The sequence below is a fragment of the Tetrahymena thermophila genome, assembly GCF_000189635.1.
Source record: "Tetrahymena thermophila SB210 genomic scaffold scf_8254803, whole genome shotgun sequence".
NCBI classification, from domain to species: Eukaryota; Ciliophora; class Oligohymenophorea; order Hymenostomatida; family Tetrahymenidae; genus Tetrahymena; species Tetrahymena thermophila.
This window is the reverse complement of record NW_002476559.1, coordinates 586,410-613,781: the sequence shown is the minus strand read 5'-3', so window position 1 is coordinate 613,781 and position 27,372 is coordinate 586,410. Positions and strand designations below refer to the sequence as shown.

General features: G+C 24.2%; 5 protein-coding genes across 5 annotated transcripts; 3 read left to right on the top strand and 2 right to left on the bottom strand. All coding sequences in view use genetic code 6, as the record gives it.

Annotated features, from left to right (window-relative positions):
• Positions 1-45: 45 nt before the first annotated feature.
• TTHERM_00006340 (transmembrane protein, putative) lies at positions 46-402 on the top strand (the record flags this gene model as incomplete). Its single annotated transcript, XM_001008115.3, has 1 exon — positions 46-402. The coding sequence occupies one exon, from the start codon at positions 46-48 to the stop codon at positions 400-402; it is 357 nt and encodes a 118-aa protein (XP_001008115.1).
• Positions 403-1,627: 1,225 nt separating this feature from the next.
• TTHERM_00006330 (cation channel family transporter) lies at positions 1,628-9,879 on the bottom strand (the record flags this gene model as incomplete). Its single annotated transcript, XM_001008114.2, has 8 exons — positions 1,628-2,441; positions 2,636-6,541; positions 6,602-6,978; positions 7,038-7,609; positions 7,676-7,759; positions 7,822-7,962; positions 8,283-9,719; positions 9,849-9,879. 8 exons carry the CDS (start codon positions 9,877-9,879, stop codon positions 1,628-1,630), a joined length of 7,362 nt encoding a protein of 2,453 aa, XP_001008114.2.
• Positions 9,880-13,081: 3,202 nt separating this feature from the next.
• Positions 13,082-16,323, top strand: TTHERM_00006320 (tetrin A; the record flags this gene model as incomplete). Its single annotated transcript, XM_001008113.2, has 4 exons — positions 13,082-13,411; positions 13,648-13,972; positions 14,759-15,093; positions 15,181-16,323. 4 exons carry the CDS (start codon positions 13,082-13,084, stop codon positions 16,321-16,323), a joined length of 2,133 nt encoding a protein of 710 aa, XP_001008113.2.
• Positions 16,324-17,652: 1,329 nt separating this feature from the next.
• On the top strand, positions 17,653-23,153 carry TTHERM_00006310 (pgap1-like protein). The gene is made up of 4 exons (XM_001008112.3): positions 17,653-18,260; positions 18,704-19,460; positions 19,772-21,108; positions 21,544-23,153. The coding sequence occupies exons 1-4, from the start codon at positions 17,675-17,677 to the stop codon at positions 22,959-22,961; spliced, it is 4,098 nt and encodes a 1,365-aa protein (XP_001008112.2). The 5' UTR covers positions 17,653-17,674; the 3' UTR covers positions 22,962-23,153.
• A 1,066-nt stretch (positions 23,154-24,219) lies between these two features.
• Positions 24,220-25,251, bottom strand: TTHERM_00006300 (hypothetical protein; the record flags this gene model as incomplete). Its single annotated transcript, XM_001008111.2, has 1 exon — positions 24,220-25,251. One exon carries the CDS (start codon positions 25,249-25,251, stop codon positions 24,220-24,222), a length of 1,032 nt encoding a protein of 343 aa, XP_001008111.2.
• Between the last annotated feature and the right edge of the window lie 2,121 nt (positions 25,252-27,372).

Sequence of the window (27,372 nt, the reverse complement as noted above, 5' to 3'; positions counted from 1 at the left end):
CTAATAACACTCAAACCAAAACTTACAAACTACATAAATAGTGATATGAGTGATGGAAATTGCATAGAATTAAATATTTTAAGTAACTAAAAATACGTTGGCAAGCAGGAAAACTATCATTAATCATAATAATAGTAATCTATTTTGAGCTTAGAATTACCTTTAGTTAAAAATGAATACTCAACAAAGATGCTTAAAAACCATATTTATAATCATAGCACTTAGCATCAAAATAGCTAAGAATTATTTCAGTCTCCAAAAGATTACTTTTCAATAATTAGATTAGTTTTATTCTACATTATCATGTTTTTTGGCATATTAATTGGCAGCTTTATTATTTATAAAATGGTTATAGTACTCTTTAGCTTTATAAGCTCAGTCTTATTTGAAAAAGATTCATGATACAGAAAAAATACTACTAAAATATATAGTTAACTAATGAAATCAAGCGCAATCACATCAATTTTAAATAAAAATATAGTAAAATTATAAATATTAACATTTATTCACTCTTATTTATTTATTGTAAGTATATATGTATTAATATATAAAAATGTATACTTATCTCTAATAAAAGCAATTATAGAAGCAAAATCTATAATTTTAAAATTCTCTTGAACTAGTTTTAATTTGAATGTTATTAAAAGTTATCAAATAAACACCCATTTAAAATTTATTATGTTATTTCAAAGATAAATCAAATTTGTTCTATTTATGTTTTGATATAACCTTATTTGTACTAAAATAATTAATTATCTTAAAATAACTCCTAAAATAAAATTGATAATAAATTCAAAATGATGACAGATCTAAGTTAATTTAAATGTAAAATAATAATTGAGTTGCTGGATGAATTAATTTTCAATTTCCTGCTCTTTAAATTTAAAAATACGTTTTTTTACTAAATTAGTTTTCATTATATTTTAAATATTCTCATAAAATTTTTTAACGTTTATTTATTTGTTTATTGATTAATGCAGTAAAATTCAGCAATTAATTGCTTTTATTGTAATAAAATTCTTGATTATTTGTTAATTGATATTCTGCCATTTTTCTAAAAATAAAAATATTCATATGTTTTTTAAGCTAAAAATTTTGAAAGGATTTTTTTTGCTTTTATTGTTAAAAAAAATAATTTGCAATAACTTCTTTTTAAAAAGTAAGTTTGAAATATATTAAATTTAGAAAAATGAATAAATAAATACTACATTTATATATAACTACATTTTTTAAGAATAAATAAATAGTTTTTTTAAATAAGAAGTATATTAGTTTAAGATTTTAGCTGGAATATATATATAAATAAATATATCTATTTATAGGTTAATAGTTAGCTAGGTGAGTTGTGTTATTTTATCATTATTATTTAGTTATATTATAATTAAATAATTAAATAAATTTATTTTAGAATTAGTAAGTAAGTATTATTTATTTATGTAGCTAGTTTGTTTGTTTGTTTGTTTGTTTGTTTGTTTGTTTGTTTGTTATTAGTTAGTTAGGAGATAGATGCTAGATAGATTTCTGTTAAATATTCATATCAAAATTAGTATAAATTTGATAAAATTGTTTTATTTTTGATGTTAATTTTTTCATTAAAAAGAAACTATTAAAAAATGGAATAAATAGATCATTATTCAAATGGCAGCTCCATCATGCTGCAGAAATTTCTTTCGAAGCAGGCACGATAGAAGTAAAATTAGGATATCTTTTTAAATAGCATGTCTTTGTTCATCATAATATGCTTTTGCATATCTTTAAGTAACTCAAGAGAGTATGAGTAGTTCAGGGTATGAGAAAGTAGTTCTCTTTCTAGAATATCTTCCTCAGCAATTGCTTGTTCTATATTGATTTTTTCAGATACAAAGGTTCTTTTTCTTTACTTTACGTTAGGATTATCAAATAAATAAGCTATTACTAAACCTTTTTTAATTTAAGGTATCATTTCTTATGATAAATCGTCTCTCTTGATATATTAAGGTAGAGTAGGTGTTTTTAAAAGGTTATCTAAAAGACCTTTAGAAGTTTACTCTGGATTATCGTTTACAAAAGGAATGTAAATAACATCGCTCCTTCTTTGATTTATTTGAAGTTTTCTAAAGTAATAGCTATTTGAAATATCTTAAGATATTGAAAAGAATTTCTTGAGGTTTTTCCTGATGTATTAATTTTTGTCTGCATAACCAAAAATATTCCTGTGCTTAAATAATTTTAAATTTTATGGATTATCTTCGAATAATTCTTTAAAATATCTCCAAGGCCCATGGCTCTCAACTTCTTACAGGAAATAAGCTTCCTAAACAAAATTAATTGTAAACCATTTATCATCTTAATCTTGATAGATAATTTTGAATGAAGAAAATTTATTCATCAGCAAAGAAGATATTTGCATTTCTAAACTACAATAAAGCTAAACGAAGTTCTCAACAGGAATGTGATCATATCTTTTTAAATAAATTAATTAATAACAATTATATTTAGTCCAATTAATCAAACAAAAATAATATTTTTTAAATAAAAGCTTTGTTCAAAACACTTATATTTTAGTAATAAATAAAAATCAATCAAACTTTTCAAATTAAATCTTCCATTTCTTATTGAACAAGTAAATTTAAGAAAAAGTATTTAATTTTATTACTTGAGGATGTTGTCAAAATGAAATAGAACTTTGGCTTATAGGTGCCATAAAGGGAAAAATTCCTTATCAAGTAAATCTTCGAATTCTTTACCATAGAGTTATCTAAAGTGTCTTAGCTCGATTTTCTCAATTTTTTCTTAGTCTACTGACTTTAAGATTGCCTTGTTTATGATAAAGTTTTTATTGTTAAGATCTATTTTTACCTTAGCTTTTTATTCATTTCTTAAATCGTTGTTTATATTCATCAGAAAGCTCTTCATCAAATAGTTTTTTGGCCTATCGTGGATGATATCTCTTTAGGCTGTATTGGTAATATTTTATTGCTATTATGATGGATTTTATTATTTGTTTAAAATATTTGTTTTGCCGTAATTCATGAATTAATATTATTATTAATCATTTTGAGCTGTAATATCTTGAAGGCTAGACTTGTAATATTGACACAACTCATTTCTATACTTTTCCAATTTCTCTAAGTGAATCTTTAACTTCATTTCTCTTCTTTAATTTCTTCTTATTTCTTTACTTTAATTTTCTTAATCTATATCATGCATTTCTTGAATAAACGATGCCTCCAGCTCATGATTCTTAACTTCTATTTAATTTAAATCACTCTCTGCATTAAGATCATCAGAAAGCTATTCATTTTATTCTATTTCTCTCTTGAAGTTACTATAATTAATATCTTTGTAATTATTTTTTTTGCTTAATTTTTGATATCCTTCTTAATTCAATAAATTGTTTTATTCATCTGCAAGACTTGTTACAAAATTAGTTTCTGATTCTATGTTAACAGCAATTGGTGTTTTACTATTCTTCGAATTCGTTTGAGTATCGTTTGTAATAATTTTAGATCTTGATTATATTATTTCATCAGAGTGTTCATTATTTAATGGAAAATTATGATTCTCATTACTTTCAGTCTTTTTATGCTCTTAAGTAGTTTCTTCTTCCAATATAAGCAAATGCTTTGAATTTGTTTAAGATGTTATTTACATATTTCTCATTTAATCTTTATCTAATTAATCCATTTCTATTTTGCGTAGACTCATCGACTAAGGAGAAAATAAAGAATTTTGCTATATCAACTATGTATTAAAATTGTCTTCGTATTAAGAAAATTGCATAGATCCATTGTGTTGCCTCATTTATTTTTAACTTTTGAAAATATCTATTGTTGAAGGTATTGGAAATATAGAATTCTTTTCTTAGTCTAATGTACTGTCAACTCCAAAATGTAATTTTTTAGAAGGTTCTTACATTTTTTGAGTTAAAATTATTTCTGTCTCTGGTTTTTCTTCTTAATTTAGTAAGCAATTGCTTTCTCTTATTTTTTTACTAGGAAGGTAGCATTTTTCAGGAAATTTATTGGTCAAATTTTGAGAACAACTCTCATCTTCATCAAGATTTCCTTCAAAATGATTATTTATTTTCATATTGACTTTATTTTATTTTTTAAATGATTGGTCAAAAGAGGAGTCGCTTTGAGAGTTAGGAGAATAATCAGAGGATATTAAAAAACCTTTTTAATCACCAAAATTGACCTAATCTTTTATTACCTTTGTTAAATTTTATATATTAATTGTATCTGAATGTCTATGATTAAATTAGTTTTTAGCTTCTTCGTTAACTCTGTTGCCAAGCTATTAAGCTGATCGTGCTTTTGCTTAATTATTATTGTTTAATATTAATTACTGTTGTTATTAGAAATTATTTTGTTCAAATTGCTAAAATATAATTGATCCCTTGCATTATTATTTTTCATTTTAATCTTTGGGATGATTTTCTGAATTTTTCTAAGTTTCGTTAGCCAATTTAATATACTGCACTTAAGTCTACTGTTAATCATTTTAAATAATTCCTTCCTTAGATTTTAATTGATTTGAAGATTCGTTTTTCAAATTAATATTTTATAATTTTACTGGACTTAATCTATTTATTTAGTTTTTTTGTAAAAGATCAAAGTTGTTAATATTCTCATCAGTTTATTCAAATACAGAATCCAATATTTCATTTTAATTTCTATTTTCTATTTATTTTTTATTTTGATTAGTGCTATGAGGTAAGCCCCTTAATTGCATTTGATAGATTGCAGATGCAACTTCTTCATCATCCTGCTCTTGCTCTTCTTAAATAGTAGGTTACTCTGAATTATCTGTGATTTGCTTACTTAGTTTTCCATGACTCTTTTTAAATAAAAATTTCTTTTCATCTTTAGCTTATTATTATGAATTAGGTGTTTCAATTTTGTTTAAGCTATTCTAATCCTATTGTTTATTATTTTCTAAATCCTCAGAGAATTCATTTTAACTGCCCTAATTTGTTTTTGATTATTATCTATTAAAATTTTTAATAATTGACTAACTATTGTTATCCATTTCTTCTTCCTCTTCCTCTTTGATTGTATGGAATTTACTTAACTTCTTTACAGCTCCTACAGGTAGAGGGGCTTGTGCAGTTTTTTCAACTAACTATTAATTTCTAAAGAGTGAAGGCGACTTTTCACTCATTTCTGATTATTATTCTGAGGAGACAATTTCAGACAAGGGAGATTAATTCTTCTATTTTAAATTAATATCTTTAAAGAAGTGATCCATTGTAGAAAGTCTAAAAATATCTTAATACAGTATAATTTCACTTTTGTCTCTTTAAGTAATAGGCTAATTTTCAATCAGGCACTACTAATTAAAAGCCTTTGCCTATTCTTAATTTTTTTTTAATTTATTTTTTTCTTTTTTTTACTTTTTCTTCTTTTTACTTATTGCTTAAAACAGCTTTTAGGTTTCTGGATTATCTTCATTGTAGATATTTTTACCTAGTCTTTACTGAAAATTAGCAATTTTAGTAATGCTAGTTTGTGAAGGTTTAGATGAGAATATCTTTATTGAGTTTTATTTCGAATCCTACTTAAATATTTCTTGGCTAGAAGTATGATTACTATTGAAAAATAAACTATTCTTTTGAGGTTATTCAAGAGCATCTACTAAATCAGGAGCAAGAAGCTCTTCAGAGAAATATCTTTACTTAAAGAATTTCTAAGATTTGTGGTTTTAATCAAATTTGGGATTTTCTTTCTACTCTTAATCATTTTCTTAGTAGCAACTATTAATGACTTCCTCTATAGGCATTTCTGTTCCTCCAGCCATAGTCTCTGGTCCTTCATTAAGGGCCTTTCTAACAATTTCAGCCTCCTCTTTACTTTTATTTTTATCTTCCTCTTCTTAGTTAGAGTCATCGTCGCTATCTGATAAGCTTATTTCTTCAGAAGTTCCAATGTCATCATCTTCATAACCTTCCCCATTTGATTCTATTTACAATACTGAGTTATTATTTTAAGAATGTTTTTGTAAAATTATCAGATTTTTATCGGCAGACTTTTCAGCCTAAGCAGTTTCGTCTATAACTTCGTCTTCATCGTCATCTTCAAATTAACTTTACTTTGAAGGCAACTTTACTGTAAACTTTGGCGTCATCTTTAAGTAGCCGCTACTTAATTTCAAGGAGTGCCTTTACTAATTTGCTTTTGCAAATTAACTTTATTATTATAGTGATTGTTGCTGTTATTAATTGATAGTATTAGATTTCTTAGAAAGATCTTATGATTAGAAAGAAGCTTCTATTTACTGCTGCTATTCTTCCCATTTCCTATATATTGCAAGCTGCTATTCCAGAGCCTCTTAATCCCTCATAATTCTCTCAACAACATCAAAAACCTCCCAAACTAATCCACCAATGAGAGACAGTACAAACACTGAAAGAAAGTGAAAACTATTAAAATATAAAGCACTAGTTGCTAGATCTTAAAACTTCTTTCCGAAATCGAAAACAATATCACCCCATCCAGCTCCTACACAAACTTAAAGTAAAATCAAGGATGCTCCTGCAAATGAATTAAAATTTACATACCTATTAATATAATTAAAAATATATTTGATTAAATAAATTTATAATTAATTGTTTATTTACTAACAACTATTAAAATCAGTTTATCCCTCATCTGTTTAGTCACATAAAGCCCTTCCATACTCTGAAGGATATAGTGTTTAAAGTTAGGTGTTAAATATTTCTACTCCAACTGCAGTGTAAATGTAGATAACAATGACATAGATAACAGAGAGCTTCATAACTATCGGAATGCATATAACTATTTTATAAAGCATTTCATAAACTTTTCTTATAATGTCGAGTCCAGATAACACATAATTTAGCACTTTTACTGTACGAAAGGCTCTGAACATTCTAAAGACTTTTTATAATTTAGCTATTTTTAAAACTCTGCTAGCACTGACTGACTTCACATTAGAGTTTTTTAAGAAAGTCACAAAAATGTAATCAAAAAAGGCCTTTTTTTAAATTTTAAATAAATTGAAATGCTGTTTGTTTATGATTAAATCTTGATTACTTAAAACAAAACAAGTATGAGATCAAACATATTCCAAGGTTCGTCGGAAAAATTTACAGGTCCAAAAGCAACAATTTTTAATACGATTTCCAAGGAAAAAAAGGCAAAAAAAAATTTATCAAAAAAATCAACATAACTATCAGTTGATAATGAGTCATAAATAAGTATTAAAATAGTTAAAATGCAGCTCCCGATAGTCATCAAGAAAGAAAGAGCCTCCCATTTTCTTCCTTCTAAAACATTTGTTAAATCAAATTTAAATTAAATGTATTCCCTAAAGTTAATCCATAGTCTCGATGGTTTTATCCTTTAAAGTCTAAATTCTTTTCTTTATTCTGTAAATTCTAAAACAGTAAAAAATTCCTCAATACTCACTTTTTTGTTGTCATTAATATCTATTTCGTTATATAAGACATCCGACAATATTTCTGCTTGATCCTCGAGCTCTACTTATTAGTAAACAAAATAAAAAAAAGAGCAAAATTCTGACTTTGTAATATAAGATTTCTTTTAATCTTAAACAATGCACTAAAAGCAAGCCCACAAAGCTTTTCTTCTTTTAATTCTATCAGCTTTTTAATAAAATAAATTAAGGCTAATCAACAAATGAATTCCTAATTAATTAATTTGATTTTTACCGATAAGTAGATTAAGTCTATGTTTTCTGAATCCTTCATAAACGACAGCGACTGGAATAGGAACAAACAAAAGGAGGAACATAACTGTAAATAATTTATTTAATTTCTTTTAATTTTTAAAATTTAAATTTATTTTATAAAAATACTTATATAAGGGAGAAAATACAGTAAGTAGTAAAAGGAGGCAGTTACAGCAGGAAATAAAATATCTGGAAAAAGATCAAGAGAGCTAAAAATATACAAGCTATTAGACGCCTTAAAGAAGTCTCTAAAATCTACAATTGAAGCTTTTAAAATAATAGAATTAATATTAGAAAACTAAAGTATTTAATGAGTTGAAAAAATTGTATTTATTTAAGTTAGAGATTGAGTAAACTAATTAATTTTTAGAGTAAAATAAAGTTATTACTGAATCGAAATTATTCATCAGTATTATCAAATAAAATCTATGAATTTATTAATTTTTCAAGATTTAATTTGATACAAGCAAAAAAAGTTTTTTTTTTTTTTAATTTAATGAGATACAAAAAAAAATTTTTTTTGAAGTTTAATTTGTTTGTTTGTTTTTTATTGATAAAATAATAAAGCATTAAATAAAGTTTATTACTATCAACGCTAGGATCATTATAGATATCTCCAATGAGATTCATACCAACATAAGCCCAAAATGAGGTTATTATTATATCAAAAAATAATATCATCAATAAATTTTTTGCAGAATTAATGATTCCCTAAAAATTTCTTCTTAAAGATTTTGAAAAAATAATGATTTGAAGTGGTCGAAAAACTCTTGCAAATCGAAATGTATTTTATGGATACTATATAACATAATTTATCAGGTCTGAAATGTTTAGTACAAAGAAAATGAGTCTGAATAAATTTTTTTTTCTACTTATGAAAGCCTCAAGTAGATTTTAGTTTTCTTAGCTAGAACGCTATAAAACTTCCATTATGAGATCAATTGTTTGCAATGAAAGTATAAAGCTCTCTAGGCCAGTCATGAAATGGAAAGTCTACTAATCAAGACTTTAACCATTTCTATGGGCAGGCTCGAAAAAGCTCATTAGAATATAGACCCAGCCAAGAAAAAGCAAAAAATCGTTCCAAAGACTTGAATTTTATATGTGCCAGATAAACATAATAAATCTCCTCCAACAATTATCTTCACCATCTAAGTCGTGGCGAACAGATCTGTAAAGAAGGCCATCAATTAAATGTCTATAAGCTTTCTAATACATTCGCTCTTTGCTCATAATTTTTACAGCTTCTTTGAGTTATTAAATTTCTTTATCAATCCTTTCCTACTCACTAAAAACCATAGATACACTGCTGGCTGTAGCTTTACTGATGTAACTATTTTATAAAGAATCTCTCTTAGTATTTCCAGAGCTAGAAACGTAACCTTCTTCCCCTCCACTATTGTTTTTATCAAGATTTTCGTTAGTGGCTACTCCTGTCCTTCTTTTTACATTATTTACTTTTTATTTTTGCTTAGATTAGCTCTTTCTTTTAGTACATTTCTTCAAATTTCGCTTTATCCATTTTTTAAATTTGATGATAAATATTTTTACAATTCCATCTTTTTTAGTCTGATCAGATTTACCTCCTGAATTACCCTATTTTGTTAAGCCTATTTTCTTTTTCAAGGCTTCTATTTTCTCTTGCTTACTTAAATAAGTAGTACTACTTTATCTAAAAAATGAATTGCCTTATTCTTCTTTTATCCCACTAGCAACATTATTATTTTAGCTCGCATTTATAATAGGTTTATCATTTAATTTAACAGTCTTGTATTTTTATACTTGAGGATTTCTTTCCTTTGGTTAAGGAGATTCATTTGTATAAGTCATGCTTTTTTATTGATTTCTAATATTAATATGTCCTCCTCTTTCTTTAATTAGTTTCTTCAAACGCGTGTTATTTGGGCTTTCCTATCCTAAGTTTTATTATGGCAATTAATAGTTAGAGTTATCATTCTTGTTGTATTATTTAGTTTGGATTGTATCTATTTCATATTCAAGAGCCTCGTCCATTTAAATAAACCCTTTTGTTATAAATATATCCCTATTTAGCGATACTATTAATATTGATTGTTTTATCACTTATTTGTATAAGAAAATAAATTAATTAAAGGCTTAATCAAAACTTTAATTATATAAAAAAAATTGAATACAATACAATACAAAACATAACATAACATTCATCAAATTTACAAGCAATTTATTTAACAATTACACATTTAACAATATAATAAAATGCAGTTTTTTGAATTATTTAAAAACTTTTAAATAAAGCTAATCATATATAAGTAAACTCAACGCATTAGTATCTCCTTTATTAAAAGTTTGTTCCCAAAATTTTTAAAAATTTTAGTTTATAACCAAATACTTGATAAAGATAAAATACTAAATTACACATCTTAAATCAAATAGTAGTAGAAATATTTATATAATGAATCAAATTTTAAGTCTAAGTTAGCTAAATAAAGTAAATTGAAACATTTATTATTTAATAAAATATAAAATTTTCTTATTTTCTTAATAGTTTAGTTGATAAAATAAATGTATATCAGTTTTTTAACTATTTATTTATTGTCTTTAAAAACACGTTCTAAAAAAAATACTCAAAAAAGATACATTTTTTATATACGAAAAATAAAGAAATAACTAAAAAATTCAAAATTTACTTTATTTTTAAAGATCTTGTTGAAATAATAATAAATATTATTAGATTTTCTTACTAATAAATCATTAGAAAAATTAGTTTTTATCTCAAACATTTATTATGAATTAATAATAATTGAATAAACAAATACATTGCCTAACAAAATAAAATGCAAATAAGTATAATTACAAATTCCCAATAATTAATTCAATTATAATCCTCTAATTATATTCAATAAATAGGTTTAATTAGATTTTTAATAAAAGGTTGTTTGTTTGTTATTTTGTTTTAATTTTAGATATTTAAATGATTAATCAAATCAAATTTATAGCTTAAATGGTTAATATGATTTTTCTTATCAAAAATGGATGGCTTTTTGGCTAATATTACCTTTATGGTAGAATATATTTTTGTAAAAGAACTTAAAATCTGTTCAATTAAGATAAAAAAACATATTATTGCTCTATTAAAAATACATCAAAAAAATTCAAAAGTAAGAGCTAATTAATATTTATTAATCTTATAGTTTATTTTATTAATTCATAATTCATTCATTAATTTATTCTTAATTCAAAATTTATGACAGTCATTCATTACAATTTTTTTAATTAAGAGTAGAATTCACAGGTTATTTAATTTTTATTTTAATTATACCATTATTCCTTCCTTCTTTAAGATTTTATTAATATTAGTAACTAAAATTTAATTTGAAATGAAATAATTAATAGCTTCATAGAAAATATATTGTTTATCTGCTAAAATTATTTTACATAAAATAAAAAATAATATTTTATCTATTTAATAATAATTACTTTGCATAAAATTTATGCATATTTATTTTAATAAACTTAAAAAATGAAAAGGTTTGGTTGAAAATTTATTATCGTCCTTCTAAAAATTATTTTAGATAAAATAATTTTGACAATTAAATTTATTTATTTATTTATTTTTTGTTATTCTACTTAAAATAAATTTGTATTCATCAACAAAAGAATGAAGTGTTTTGATAAAAATTTATTATCTCTCTGCATAAAAATATAATTTAGATAAAATAACTTTGAGAATATTATATATAGTTTTGTTTAAAAAGTATTTTTATGCTCATAAGCAAAAGTAATCAAGTACTTTTAAATTAGATGAAATAAGCACTTTTAATTGAATTACTTAGAGATCAGTCAGGTAAATCAAGCATTTCACTTATAAATAAAATTAAATTCTTAAGAATTTTTGAAAATTTATAATTTATTACAAGCTTAAATGAATTAAATAAAATTTTTTAAGAGAATTCAATGATATTTATTTACACTAAAAAAAAATTAATAAATAAATGATGATTGATTGATACATCATATGCAAAAAAGATTTTTGTTTATGATTTTGAATTGGCATGCATGGATTTAGATTATGTTTCAAATATTTCATGATTTCTTGATTTTTTTTAATTGGAGAGAAAAGATAATTAAGTAAATTGATTGGCTACTTTTAATTTGTTTTTTTTTTTTGGCTGGCATTTTGAATAATTATTGAGAGTAATTATAATTTTTTGAAGGTAAATAATTGATTTCACTTACATGCAAAAATCTTATTAGATTTGATAAGACAACCACAAATATATTTATTAAGATTTTAATTATATCCTCAAATCTACATAAAGAATTATTAAGCTAAATAGAATTTTATATAATTAATAAATAAGATATAATTGGTGGCACTTCTAAATACTATGATTAACTTTCCTACAATATAAAATTTATCAAATAACTAATAAAAGTCATTTTACTACAAAAATATATTTTTAATATAAAATTATAGATTTGAAATTAATTGTTTTATTTACAGATATTTATTTGATAAATAATCAGTGATTGATTGAGTGAATGAGTGGAAAATTAACAAACTCTCAAAATTTTATTCAAAACATCGATAAAATTTACAAATTTAGTTGATGGAAGAAAAAGAAATAAAATAGTGAATGTATCTTGCTTTGCTATCCTAATTTAAGAAAAATCAGTAATTCATTACATAGAATTAATAATTTTGGTGTATGAGTGAACAAAAAATAAAATTAAAAGTTTATATAAATTATCCAAACAAAACACTGCTAGATAAATAGATAGAAGAGGGGATATTTTAATTTTAAATTTGTATTTGTGATGGTTTTTGTTTTATTTTGACAAGCTAGCTTAACAAAAAATCTAGCAAATAACAAGTAAAAAAATCAATTAATCAATAAAAATCAAACACTTTGTTTTTGTGCCGAAAAATATTTGAGTGATTGTGCTTGATGAATCTTAACATCTTGGCTAAGTTGGATAAATAACTATTTAGTTTAGTTAGTTAGTTATTTAATTATTTATTTATTTAATTAACTAATAAAGTAAAAGAGTCAATTATAAAGAAGAGTAAATAAATATCTTCATTTTCTTATAAATATATAAATATATTTATCATATATATTTTTGTAAAGGAAATTATGGACCAAACGAGTGGATTTCGTTCAAAGTGATATATAATATTAACCAATTATTAAAAAAATAAATTTTATTTAGCTTTTCCCGTCTCAGCATTATTATTGAAGGCATTAAGCAAGCAAGCATACATACTTTTATCAAAAACCCTTAGAACGCCAATAATTATTATTAATTAAAAAAAACAAAGCAAAGAAAAAGCAAAAAGAAAAAGGTTTTTCTGTTATTCAAACAAGTCTTACCATCTTAAACAAATTACTATTAAGAATATTAAATGTCAAATTTAGATCTTCCAACAAGCTTGAGCTACTTCAGAAAGTCTCCTGCCAAGCAATACATACTTCAATATGAAAGTCCCACTAAGGTAGGTTAAAGAGATACATACTACTCAAAGAGCCCACTTACTGCAGAAGCTCGTCAATTGAACAACTACTACGATTTAAAGAATACTATGGAGCTAAGATACTAAGGTGACCTTGACAAGTGGAAATCTAGAGCTCAAGAATCTGAGTTGCGTAAAGACATCCTCGAAAAGGAAAATCTCCGTCTCATCGAAGAACTCAACTTCTGGAAAACCAAGAACTATACCGCTGAAAGAGAAAAGGTAAATCAAAGGATATTTTATATTAACTCGTTAGAGGCTTGAAATTCTTGTATCTACTGCCCTAACTTCTAAGAAATCTTATTTTGGATTTTTCATTCATTTTTTACAATAAATATATCACATTTCTTATGATAAGCTTCATTAAAAATCAATTGCAATATGATGAATGAACATTTATTTACCTCAAAAATGAGCTTTGCAGGGATCATTAAACAATATTTTTTTAAACTCAATAGGATTTGGAGGTTTAATTGAAAGATTAATTGGCAAAGAGCTAAGCCGATATCTTAAGAAGAAGTGTTGATGTATAATAGGATCTTTTATAGGTTGAAATCGAATCTTTAAGAAATCAATTGCACGAAAAGATGAAAGAAGTTGATGAATGGAAATCTCTTTACTTCAACCAAGAACTCAGAGTTTCTGGAGTCAAGCAAACTAGCGAATAACAATTAAGAATCTATGAAGCTTAACTCAATAACATCCTTAAAGATATTCAATCAAAAATTGACGAAGCTGACGACCTCCACAGAAGAAATTCAACCTTGTTAACTGTCCCTTCCAGTAATAAACCAATATATAAATTAATTAATATCTTAAATATCAGTGTTTATTCAAATTTTCTGGATAAAAACAACTTAATTATGAAATTTTTTATCATTCAGAACAAGCATTATCAATTTTTTGGTGATTTAAAGAAAAAAAATGAGCAAAAAATTACAAATTTGTTTAATCTTAGCATAAATTTAATAGATTATTTTTATTTTTTTGCATCTTTTCTTAGTTAATTGATTTAGTTATAGTTAGGGAAAGATAATTAGAAATAAATAGATTTTATTTCAATAGAAAATCAATAAATCAAATAATAATATATATGTAGGCTGCTCCTCCAATAAATATTACTTAAACAAAGCAAAATGTATTTAAAGTTTTGTTAATTAATGTATAAGGAAATTATCTAAGCAAATAAGCAAAGCAAATAGTCAAAAATATTAGATTTAAGATAGCTTAATTCAAATAGAATTATTAATTTGATGGATATTAATTCTTTGAATAAAATTTAACTGATATTAATTTTTATTTGTTAATATTTTCCCAACTAATTTCCCACACACTTTCTATTCATAAACAAATAAACAAGCAAAATCAAGTCTAAAATTACCTTTTATTTATTTACGATTAAAAACATTATAAACCAATCAAAATCCAGCTTTATGTATTTATTGCTGCTTATTTATTTTAAGATAAAAGCCATATCTTTGTTTTATCATTAAAACTAAGAGCTTCATAATATACAAATAAAATATCTTTTTTCTTTGATTTCTAATTTTTATTTCTTCATATTAATAGAATTAGCCTCTGCCAAGAAGGAAGTCAAGGATATCAGAAGCTTGCTTGACATGAAGTATGATGAAAGCGAAAAACTTAAGTAAGACATGACTAAATCATAAATTGAAAATTACAGCATAAGAAAGAATGAGTTAAAGCTTAGAGAATAAGAACAAAACTTGTTAGCCTAGATTGAAACAATTTAAAAGAAAATCGAAAACACCCATGAACTCAAGAATCTTGAAGAATAATAAGCTGATAGAGAACACAACGAAATGCTCGAAAAGCTCAAGGACGATCACCAAAGAGCTAAGGAAGCCCTCGATGCAAAGAAACTCACCTATTCTTAACTTATTGTAATTGATTATTCATTCAATTTTATAACAAAATTTACTTCTACAAGATTAATAAATAAATATTCTTCTTTCTATAATAATTATTAGGTTGAAAAGGAAAAGAATCTTGATGATTTAAGATCAAACTTAGAAGATGTCAAGAGAAGAATCAATAAAACTCGTGAAAGAGAACTCAGTAATAAGAAGGAAGCTAACGACTGGAGAGTTAGACAAAAATCAATTGATATTTTGAAAGAAGAAGAAGTCAAAAAAATCCACCAAGAAAGAGAAAAGAGTATTGAAGTCTTAAAGAACTCCCATCACAGTGAACGTGAAGTACTTGAAGGTCGCATTAACCACTTGCGCAGTGATTTAAATCAAAAGGAAGAACGTATTCGTGATACCAGTAACAACTTAGCTCGTTCTCGTCTTGCTAGAAACAATGCTGAAATTGAAAAGCGTGCTTTAGAAGCTGATATTGAAAGAAAAAGACTCCTCGCTGAAGAAGCTGAGAGAAAGAGACTACTTGAATTAGAAGTTTAAGAATAAATCCACAAGAGAGATATTGATGTACTCAGAAACTCTCACAATTTCGAAAAGCAAAAGCTTGAAGAATAAGAAAAGACCTTGAACTATGTTCTAGATGCTAAATAAAAAGAAGCCTTAGAACAAAAGGAACGTGCCAGAAACTACTTAATATCTGCTAGTGAAGCTGAAAGAAAGGAACGTGAAAAATCTATTGAAGCTGAACTTTGGAAGAATACCTACACCAGAACTGAACGTGAAAAATCTATTGAAGTAGAAGTTGCTAAAGATTTAAGACGCTCTCAAATTGAAGCCTTGAAGCGCTCTCATGATTACGAAATGATCCAATAGGAAAGAAACACTGCAGTCTTACGTAACGTTTTAGATTCTAAGCAATACGAAGTCAGAAATCTCCGTGATTCTCACTCCAACATCGTCCACGAATTGATCAATACTTCTTAAGATGCCAAGAGAGCCAACCTCGAAGCTCAAATATGGCGCAATCATGCTAACAGTCAAGAAAGAGATAGACATACTGCCTTAATCACTAGGGATATTGTCTAATCCCAAGAACTCGACTCTCTTAGAAGATCTTAACTAGCTGAAAGTCAATACTTAAGACAAGAAATCAACAATCTTGCTAATGTTATTGACCATAAGGCTAGAGAAGCAGCTGACTGGAGAGAAAACTACAACCGTCTCTACAATTCCCAATACAGACGTTGAAGAGAGAGCTCAAAGAAAAAAATCAAACCTATATTTGTGAAAAATTGTACTTAAATTAAAAGGTTTCTTTACCTTTTATCAATACTGTTCGTTCTCCATTTTTCCTTTCCGTCCTCAATACTACATACATAAATAAATACACACATAAAATAAATCAATTATATAAAAAATATCTAAAAATCTAAAAACATTCATAATATATTAAATAATTTGCATGTTTTATCTATCTCTTTATGTACTCATGTCATTTGTTTGTTCATATAATTATATTATTTCATCATATGACTTTCAATTATTTCCTAATTTATTTTTTAATTATTTAAATAAAATTAAAATATTTGACATAAAATAACATCTATAATAAATTTTATTATTTTTTTAATAAGATATGCATTTATTTTTTTATTTTTTTGTTTTCTAAATTTTTTAAATTTAAGCTTTGATTTAGGACAGTCTAAAAAGTATGGAATAATTCATTTTTTTTAATAGAAGAAGGTATTCAAACTTTAATTTCATTGTGGGATTGTGTAAAAAAAATTTTTTTAAATATTTATTGCACCGTTTAAAGTAAAAATTAGATTTGCATTGGTTGAATTATTTAGATTTTATGGTAAAAAATATTTACCTTTAATGTTAGATTTTTTAAATAGCTGATAATTATCTTTAATAAAAATGAAAATCCAATCTATTTAAAATTATCTCTTTAAATTTTAATTTTTGTGTACGTTTTTTACAAATCAAAGTTTTAAATTTATATATACATTTCGATTTGAAAAAAAGCTTAAAATTTGAAATAATAAGATTAAAATACTAAATAAATATGAGTTATTGTAAAAATAGATTATGGTTTTTTGAATAAACAAGAAATAATGTTTAGGAAGTTTTTTTATTGACTTGATAAATTTTGAAAATAAAAGATTAAGTTTATATAAGTAAAATATAGATAGGGAATTAATTGATTTATCTATCTATCTATGAATGAATGTATGAATGAATGAAAATATTGTAATCTGAGAGCATGGTTATTAAAAATAAATAAAGATTTTATAATGCTCTTTGATTATTAAGAGTGTAAGAAAATATTTATCATTTCATAATGAATGTCAATAATTAAATTAACTAAATTAATAAAAGTAAAAAGATTTGAAATGAAGTTGTCAGTCAGTCAGTCATACAGACGACAGACAGACAGATGTTAGCAAAACAAGCAGCAAACAACATAAATAAATATATAGCTTTTGAGTGCATTAAGACAGATTTGCATATCAAATTAAATTTTGGAGAAATCTTCATTTTAAAATGAATGCAGATGATTTAGTAATATAATACTTCATCCGAAAGTAAAATTCTAATGCAAAAGAAAAAAAAACTTCATAATAAGACTAAATCGAGTTAGAAAAATAAAATCTAATTTATTTAAGAATCAAAAAGTAGAAAGCGATTTATTTAAATCAACTAAATCTAATTTTTTTATAGCATCAGTAGATTCCATAAATAAGCTTGGATGAAAAATAAGGGAAACAACAATAAAAAAAAGCAGAGAGTGTAAAATAGCACAAACGGATAAGGTGGTTAGGATCACCATATCCAAAACTAAAACTACCATACAAATTAGCAAAACACTGTAAATTAGCACTATTTTCAGACATAAGGTCAATTTGTAGCAGGGTAGAACAAAAACTAAAGCTAAATTATGTTGGAAGAGATTGAGAAGAATAAGAGGAAGTATTAGGAGATGATAATGAGGAAAAGATAGTGGCTTTAGTAGTAGCAAATGATGTAGGGAGCAAATTCAAAAGTAGAAAATTATTAGATGCATATAGAGTAGTAGGAAGACTTTGACCTGATTGACTCTTATGAAGACTACGATGGATATTATGAAGATGATATTTATGACGAGCTTTAAGATCAAAACTCAAATTAAAACTAAAATGAGAGTAAAATAAAATATTTTTTTAAGCTATTTATTTTACAAAAATAAGTAGGTTTAAAAACCAATAAATAAATAGATAAATAATTAACTCCATGATTAAAATAGAGAACACTTTAACTATTCAAAAAATTATAACTAATGAGCAAATTACAAAATTCAAACTTATAGAAAGTATTTCTACATCTACATACTTTCGAAAATTATTTTTAGAAACAATAAATTGAAACTAGAGTTTACTAAATTTTTAAATTAAAATAAAACACTCATTTAATATTTAATGAGAGTGAGAGAGAGAAGTTAGCTAAAATTTAAAAAAAGAATGAAAGTTTGAATAAGTTTTGAAAATAATTTAAGATAAACAGAATAAATAATTAATTGTTTTATTTAAATCACTTTAAATTATATTTTTGTAAACTTTAAAATAATTTCTTTTTCATTATTTAAAAGATGGGTAACAGAACTTAGAAGACGATACATCTAATTTATAAGATCAACTGGTTCAATGCACATACAAGATATTTTTAGGTTTTATTCTATTTGGCTGTGTACTTTTTGTTTATATTTTATACACAACACTATCACCAAGTATGGAGAGCAATCTTAAAATGCAGATTTTAAAAACAGTCAAAAGCAAATAAACTTAACCTTCTTTTTATGAAACTTAAATATTTCCTTAATCTCTTTATTAAGACTATCCCTTTAAGTTATTTTCTTACGAAGATAAAGATATAGCTAGTTATTTAAATTAACCTATCAGTTAATTTTATTGCAATTTATTATTAGAATCTGGTAATGCAGCAGATTGCGAGAATTGTTAGTATTTAAAAGACAGAAACTCAAACAAAAACAGCTAAGAATCAAGCAAGCAATTTAAAGGAACTTTTTATAAAGTACCTTAAGAGACAGACAATACAAAAAAATCTGACTAAGCTTAAGATATAGAATATTTATAGTAAAGTAATAGGGAAAACGATGAGTTGAAACAAGAAGATTAATCTCAGTTTTAAACAGTATATCAAAATTTTTAAGAAAATGAATCTTAGCAATGTTATATTAAAAATAAATTCTTCTTTGAAGAAACCTACATCCCTATTTTATATATTCATGGGCACGGAAAGGGTAATCCTCAACAAATTAACTCTTTAAACCATCAACTTCAAAAGTTACTCATATATGAAAACGAAAAGAATCTCTAACAGCAAAAGTATTTAAATTTATAAAATATTAAGCTATGAATATAATTTATTCTTTTTAAATTAAGTATTATTTACACTAGCTTCTCATTAAATTAAATCCCCAATAAATCAAAAAACGTTTTTTGTAATTTGAATTGTATTAATTAAAATTTAAATTTATTTATTACTTTTATCGAAGTAAAATTATCAGAAATTACAGCATTTAATTACTAAAAAAATTTTTAAATAAAAATATTTAATTATTTATTTATTTACTCATTTTTTATAAGAAATTTAATTAAAATAAAATAATTAATTTATTAATTAATTTATTAAACAGGTACTTTTAGAAAGATTAGAAAAATAAGTTAAAGTAATTTAAATTTTATGCTATGGATTTTAAAAATGCTCTTTCTGCATTCAGTATTACTCTGATTGAAAAAGAATAGGCTTCGGTTTAAAGAGCGATTCAATACATAACAAGTAAAACAAGTGAAAAGCTTATTTTGGTTTGCCATTCAATGGGTGGATTTGTATGTTTAAATGTTTTAAGCTAAATGCAAGAAGAATTAGTAGTAAAAATATAACAAGTAATATTCTTAAATTCACCACTTACTTAGCATCCTTTGAATTCAAATACAGCTTTTTCTGACAAATACAAAAATATGTATAAGCAACTAAATGAAATTAAAAATCTTTTACAGGATATTACTTTTTTGAGTTTCACTTCAGGTTCATCTGATAACCAAGTTATACCAGAAGAAACATACCTTAAACTCAAATTAAAGAACAGTGCACATTTTAACACTCAAGAACTTAGAGATGTCTTTGTAACTCTTCATCATGATGATATCTTAACATACACGCCTTTTTTAAGTTTATTGTCTAAGTATTTTATTATGGACAGATACTATAATGTGTTTTAGAAGGATATAAATATGATAAAGCATTATTTTAAATAATTTGACATTCATTATGAAGATTAGATCAACAGAAATTATTTTTCTTTCAATAAAAAACATTTGGATGCTGAATGCGCTCAATTTATGCCAAAATTCGAGTAATCTCAAACATTCGATCTTTTGCAAGTTGGTAGAAAGTTGAATTTTCCAAAGCAATCAATACCCGAAGACCCATCTTCTGACCCAAGATCATACCTGAACAAAGAAAATTTGCTTTGTGTTAAAATATTAACTCAAAATATCAAGGCTAGTAATCTTATATACTACATGAGGACAAACCTACCAAGCTAAAACATAAAAATATTCACCTATAGGCCTAAACCCTTCTTTTTTTTAAGATAGAACAATAAGAAGTCAGGCTTTGAGTTTATGGAAGACGAAACGATAAATGTCAGAATAGAGCCAAACTAGAATGAAAGACAAGATCCTCACTATCAAGAAAGAATCATAAGATTCAACAAAAACGAACATTTTGAAATGGAGGAAATATTTCCTGATTTCTCTTATTTTTTTTCAACTGTCTACCTTCATTCTCACTACCCAAAAAATAAAGAATTGTATTTAATTTATACAATAAGAAACGATACTTATTTGTAATACGAATACCAACAACTATATAACGTAACATATTTGCACACAAACCTATTCTTCTCTATTTAAAATTACTAAGACTCAGAGAAAATTACACTCCCATTCAACAAAATTAAGAAAGAAGGTAAATTAAATTCTTCAATTTCAATTTATATAATCAATCTTTAACACAATTTCATTTACATTTTTTAGAAAACTAAAATAAATTTATTCTCTTCAAAGTTTATTCAAGCATGCTAATTTATTTTCAGACTATTTTTATTTTCAAACAATCATTAATTTCTCTAAATTCAATTTATAAACAAAACAATCTTTAACATAATTTCATTTACATTTTTTAGAAAATAAAAATAAATTTATTCTCTTCAAAGTTTATTCAAGCAAGCTAATTTATTTTCTGATTATTTTTATTTCAAACAATTATTAATTAATTAATTATCAAATTAAATTAAATTAATTTTTTAACTGTTTTTTAATTTTGAGAAAAATGTTATTTAAAAATAAATTTATTAATAAGTTGGAATTTTTTTTTATGTTTTTTAATATTAAAAATAAATAGAATGGAAGAGCAACTAACAAATATTAAAAGCAAAAATAGAGGAAGTTGATGATGTTTACTTCTATAAATATTGCTCATAGACTTAGGGAGGGCTTTTTTCTTGGTTTTCAAGTTAATAGTCTAAGCTCACTTAGTTTGAAAAGTGGAATAAGATAGATTATAATCTTCTGATATTAAAAAACCAGAATATGAATTCAAGATTGCATATTAGCTTTTCTTATGGTGAGAATGATTGTGATTACGTAAATATACTTAACACTTAGAATAAAGATTTGATATTAGTTCACGATACTAAGAGTCATGATATATATAATATGTTTTTAAAAGATAAATCTGTAAATGAGCAAAGGGCATGGTATTAAAATACTAACAATATGTAATAAAGAAGTGGAAGTTAAGTCATGCTTAGCTAGGAAAATAACTTAAATGAATATAGCAGAAGCATAGGAAAGTTTAGTAAAGTTATTATCTTGAATATGCATGTGATCTTATGCTGCATGTTAATCTCTATTTAAATTAAATACTACGAGCCATCTTGCTATCAAGATGCACCTTCACATATAAATATTCTCTGTAGCAACCTAACTAAATTTGTTTTGTGCTACGGACTCACTATTTTCTCAATTATATCCCTACAAAAGTGGCTGTTCAATGATGAAATGAGAGAATAATAAAATTATAATAATTACAATATGTAATCAGTAGAGTACTATGCTAGCTCATTTTTGACATCTTTTATCATCACTTTTATCACTATATCTACTTATATTCTGGTACAATTTGTATTTTAAGTCTTCTCCTTCTTTAGCTATTTAGTATGTTCTCTCATTAAATATATTCTAACTCAATCCAAGCTGATTAAAAGATTTGCTTAGAGTAAGTACTTCTTCTTTTTAAACGCCATCACCCTGTTCATGCCTTTAATTTTTCTTACAAATTACTACCTTAAATGGATTATCCTTTTTGCAGTCTTTTGGATACTGCTTGGTGTTCTGTAAGGTAATAAAACAGACTATGGACATAGCAACAATATACTACATGGATTTGCATACTTAATGTTTTTGTACTTTATTCTGAACATCCATAACTTGTTAGCAGGGTAAATCTAGTTATAAAACAGCCACAAGTTATTTAAAAATTTAATGTTTACAGAAGAATTCACTAGTGAATTCTTTACAATGGTTTGCTGGTTTTTCATCTTGACAAGATTAGAAAATCTGATTGGAAATCTAAGAACCCCTTTATAAATAATTTTCATTTTGCTATCACTTTTCTTATTCTTCTTCTTATTTTAATCTGTGTAACACGCTAACTACTATCTCTGCAACTTATCCTACCTGCTTATGTTCTTTGCCATATACTACCACAACCAAAAGGCTCCAATAGTAGCTCAGATTCCGTAAAACCAATAGTATTGACTAATAAGAAAGGAAAAAATTGTAATAAATAATAAATCAACAAAATAAAGTGCTTATTTCAAGAAAACAAACAACATGATTAATCTCAATTATTAAATAATTAATACATTTAATTTCAATTATTTTAAAACATTCCGTTTTATGCACATATTGACTTATTGACGCATATATACATACATTCTTCCTTAAAACATTTATGCCATTTAAATCTTAAATTTATTAATGAATTTGTTTAATTTTCTTTATAATTTTTACTTTATTTAAATAAAAATCGTCAAATTCTTTGATTTCATATTTGAATCTTATGTAAATTGTATAAATTATTCTTAATTAATTTTTAAATCTCCCATTTAAATATTAACAAAAATATCTTTGCAATCTTTTGATAATTTAAATATGTAAACCCCTCCTCAGAATAAATAATAAACAATGTCATTAATAAGCCTTGTAAAAGGCAGTACCATAGGGTACTATATATATATATAAAAGCACTTGAGTTAATTATAATTAATTAATTAATTAATTAATTAATACATATTTAATTGTCTTCTATTTTTCTTTGAAGAATAAACTTTTTTAATTGGTTTTTTACTTGGTTATTTTCTTAGAAGAAAGTCATTTCTATTTTACTAAAGTGCTATTTTTTAAAAATTCAAATTAACTAATTAGAAATTTATCTTGTTTTATTAATTAATACGAGATAGTTAGTTTTAAAATTTTAAGAAAGCATTTTGTTAAATTATTGAAGAAAACATTTTCTCAAAAAAACTTAAAAAATTAAAATCAGAATACAAATTTTTGATTTTGATAGAAAACATGATATGAGCTTTTTGAAAAATATCAAAAATAAATAGTGATAGTATAAATATTTATCAAAATTACTTCTTATTTATTTATAGAAAGTATTTTTACTAAATTAAAAGCAAAGTTTGAAGTTGAAGAAAATTAAAAAAATAAATTTTTATATTTGAAGTTGAATTATAAAAACTGATCAAATAATTACTTTATAAGTTCAATGAAGAATATCATCTATATTTTTCATGTAAACAAATAAGAATAAATTTTTAGTAAATTTTTATCCATGTAATTTATCAGTCCCTAATACTTGCTAACTTATTAAATGATTAATTTATTTAAATAATAATAAAACAAACAATATCATATATTTCATCAAATTTTTAAATTCTATTTCTTGTCAATAAAGGAAAACTTTAATTAGATTAACAAAATAAGAAATGATTTAAAAGTAAGTAAAAGATCATTAAAAAGATGATTAACCCACTAATTATCCAATGGCAGTATGGATTTGTTTAGCAAATATAGGAAGTTTTTATGCAATGTGTGAGTCACCTACTCTCCATGATTACTGGAAGGAGTTTTTTGAAAAAGATTATAGAGATAGCTTTGAATTTTACTTCAACTTAGCCAGTTCGATTTCTATGATTGCACTTATATTTCTTTCATTTTTTATAGGACTACTTTGCGATTTGTACTCTAACTCAATGGTTTTGATAGGTTAAACAATATTTGTTGTTTTAGGCTAGTTTTTGATGTACGCATCTTTTTATTGGAACTATTTTTGGTTCTTTTTTGTTGGGAGAATACTGATTTATTTGGCGGTTTAAACTATCTCTACTTCATCTAAAGCATACTTAAATTAATATGTTGCTGAAAAAGAGAAAGCTTTTCTATTTGGCATAAATTCTTCATGCATTTTAATCAGCAAGTGCGTTGTTTTAATTGCTTAACCTGCTATTGTATAAAAGTACGGACTAGAATCTGCTTTATTACTAACTTTTGGATTGACTTGTATTTCTTTGGTTATTTCATTTATATTATATTACAAAGAAGAAAAATTAAATATGAGATAGTAGGAATAGATTACTTTTGATAAAGTATCTATTTAAGAAAACGATTCAAAACCTACTTAGGTGTAATCTTAAGAATCTTAGCTATCATAATGGGATTAAGTAAAGTCTTTTAGTACTGAGTATTGGCTTTTTGGTTTTATAATAGCATCAAGTCTATTGGTAACAAACGTTATAGATACATTATTGCCGGCATATATATCTTCTTACTGGAAAATAGATACTATCGATGCAACTAGAATATCTTCTCTATGCACCCTTTATGGTTTCTTTAACTGGCTTATGGGAATGGGATATGATTGGCTCCAAAAAGGACATGAGTGGCTACTATTTTCAAGCTTTGCATCACTGATTGGATAGTTCATTTTAACTTAATATGATCCAATAATAGGCACTGTAATTGTTGGTTTGGGCTACAACATGAGAGTAGTAGCAATGCTCCCTCTTCTTGGTAAATTTGTTAAAAAGGAATCAACTGGAAAAGCCTTTGGTCTTATAAGAAGTTTCAAAGACTTATAGTCTATGATTACTTTTTTAATAATTGGGATAGTTGTTAACGAAACTCACACATATCAATCCTCTTTCCAGGGAGTAGTTGTTTTTATAGCTTTCTATACAATAATTAATTTAATTCTTTACACTAAGATAAAATTCTAAAAATAATGAATAATAATTAAAAAAATATCTTTATAATTAACTAACAAGTTCAAGGTTTTATTAATTAATTAAATAACTAATACGCTCTTTAAAATTTAATTTAAATAGTTTATTTATTTTATTTATTCTAACATTTTTGAAAATAAGAAATAAATTTACTTACTTACTAACTTACTTACTTACATTTTGTATGCATATTCTTTCTGCAAATATTATTAATTAAAATGATAAAATCACCGTTCCCAATTTATTAACTTTTTAAAATTCCTTTAAAACTAAAATAGAACTTATCAATCTCAATGCTTATTATGAAATTAAAATTTATTTTAATCAAAAATAAAACAATTTTTTTTTAAATTGAAAGAAACTAAATATAATAAATAAAAAAAAACTAAAAAATATAATATTCTAGCTCAGTAACTTTAATTAGTATGAGTTGCGTTGCATGCATGCCCTTGATTATTCTTTATTAATTTTAATATTCGTTTCATATTTGATTGTTTTGTCATAAACTTATATATTTTTAAGTCTAAAATGAATTATTTTGATATCTTTATTATTGTATTATTTTTCTCTTTTACAAACATAAAAAAACATTTTTTACAATTACAAATTTTTATTATTATTAATAATTTTAATTAAAAGTTAATCAAATTTTTGTCAACCTGTGGGGACTATGCCAATTTTAGCTATTTAATTAATATTTAATTTCAATTAATATATTTTGTTTTCTATGTTCTTTAACAATATCAATATTGATTTTTTTGATAACTATCCTTCTATGTAAAAGTTTAAAATTAAATTAATCTTATTGAGAAATGTGAGCTAATTTCATATAGTAAATTGAAATTGTACAGTAGGCTAAATAAAATTTTTAGATGAGTATTGATACCCAAAAAAACATTTGTTCTTGATGCACTATTATACACGTTAAAGGTTCATATATAAAGGCCCATTTTTAAAAAAATTTTAATATGGTTTAGTTAAGTTAGTTAAATAGAATAAGTTTTTTTTTAAGCTTTAATTAATGAGGAAACAAATGAAGATTTACAGTATTTATGTTCACTTTTATAAATATTTGTTTACGATTCATTCAAATCAAAAAGATAAAAACAAATTTATGTTTTTAAATTTTTTATTTCTATTCATTTATTATTTAATTAAATAAATAACATCAAAAATTTAAATATACCAATCAAATAACTATGATGCACAATGAAGCTAATTATAGATTTTCTGATAAATTTATTCCTTTTCGAAATTATATATTTTATTTTTGATTTGAATAAATATCATCTCATTGTTTTGATTTAAAGAATTTAAAATGAAATATTTTAATGTAACTATTTATTTAAGATGAATGTATGTGTCTGTCTTTAAAAACAATATAAATTGTTTGAAATTTTAATGGTTTATAGAGTTAACATATTTTAGCCTTAGTATTGGGAGTATTATAAAAGAAATATGAAATTAAATTCTTCTTAAATACAAGAAGTTAGATTCTCCTTATATTAAAGGTAAATTTAAGAAGCAAATAATTCCTTTATTAATAAAAAAATTTTCTTTTATATGATAAAAATAAGACAAATGAATAAATATCTATTTAAATTGATAGAATAATATTAATTAAATTTGATTTAAAATACAGATACTACACATATATACTTTTTATATTTACAACAAAAGTTAAATATTTTATTTTTCAATTCATGTTTTAACAGACAACTTTAAAATAGAGGTAGCTGCTTTAAACAATAGAAATAAACAAATAAACACATTTATAAATAAAAAATATATTTTTGGATCAATTTAATCTCTAATAGATTTATCAGAAGAATAAGTTATAATGAATGCTTAATTGTTTTATATATCTATAAATAAAGATG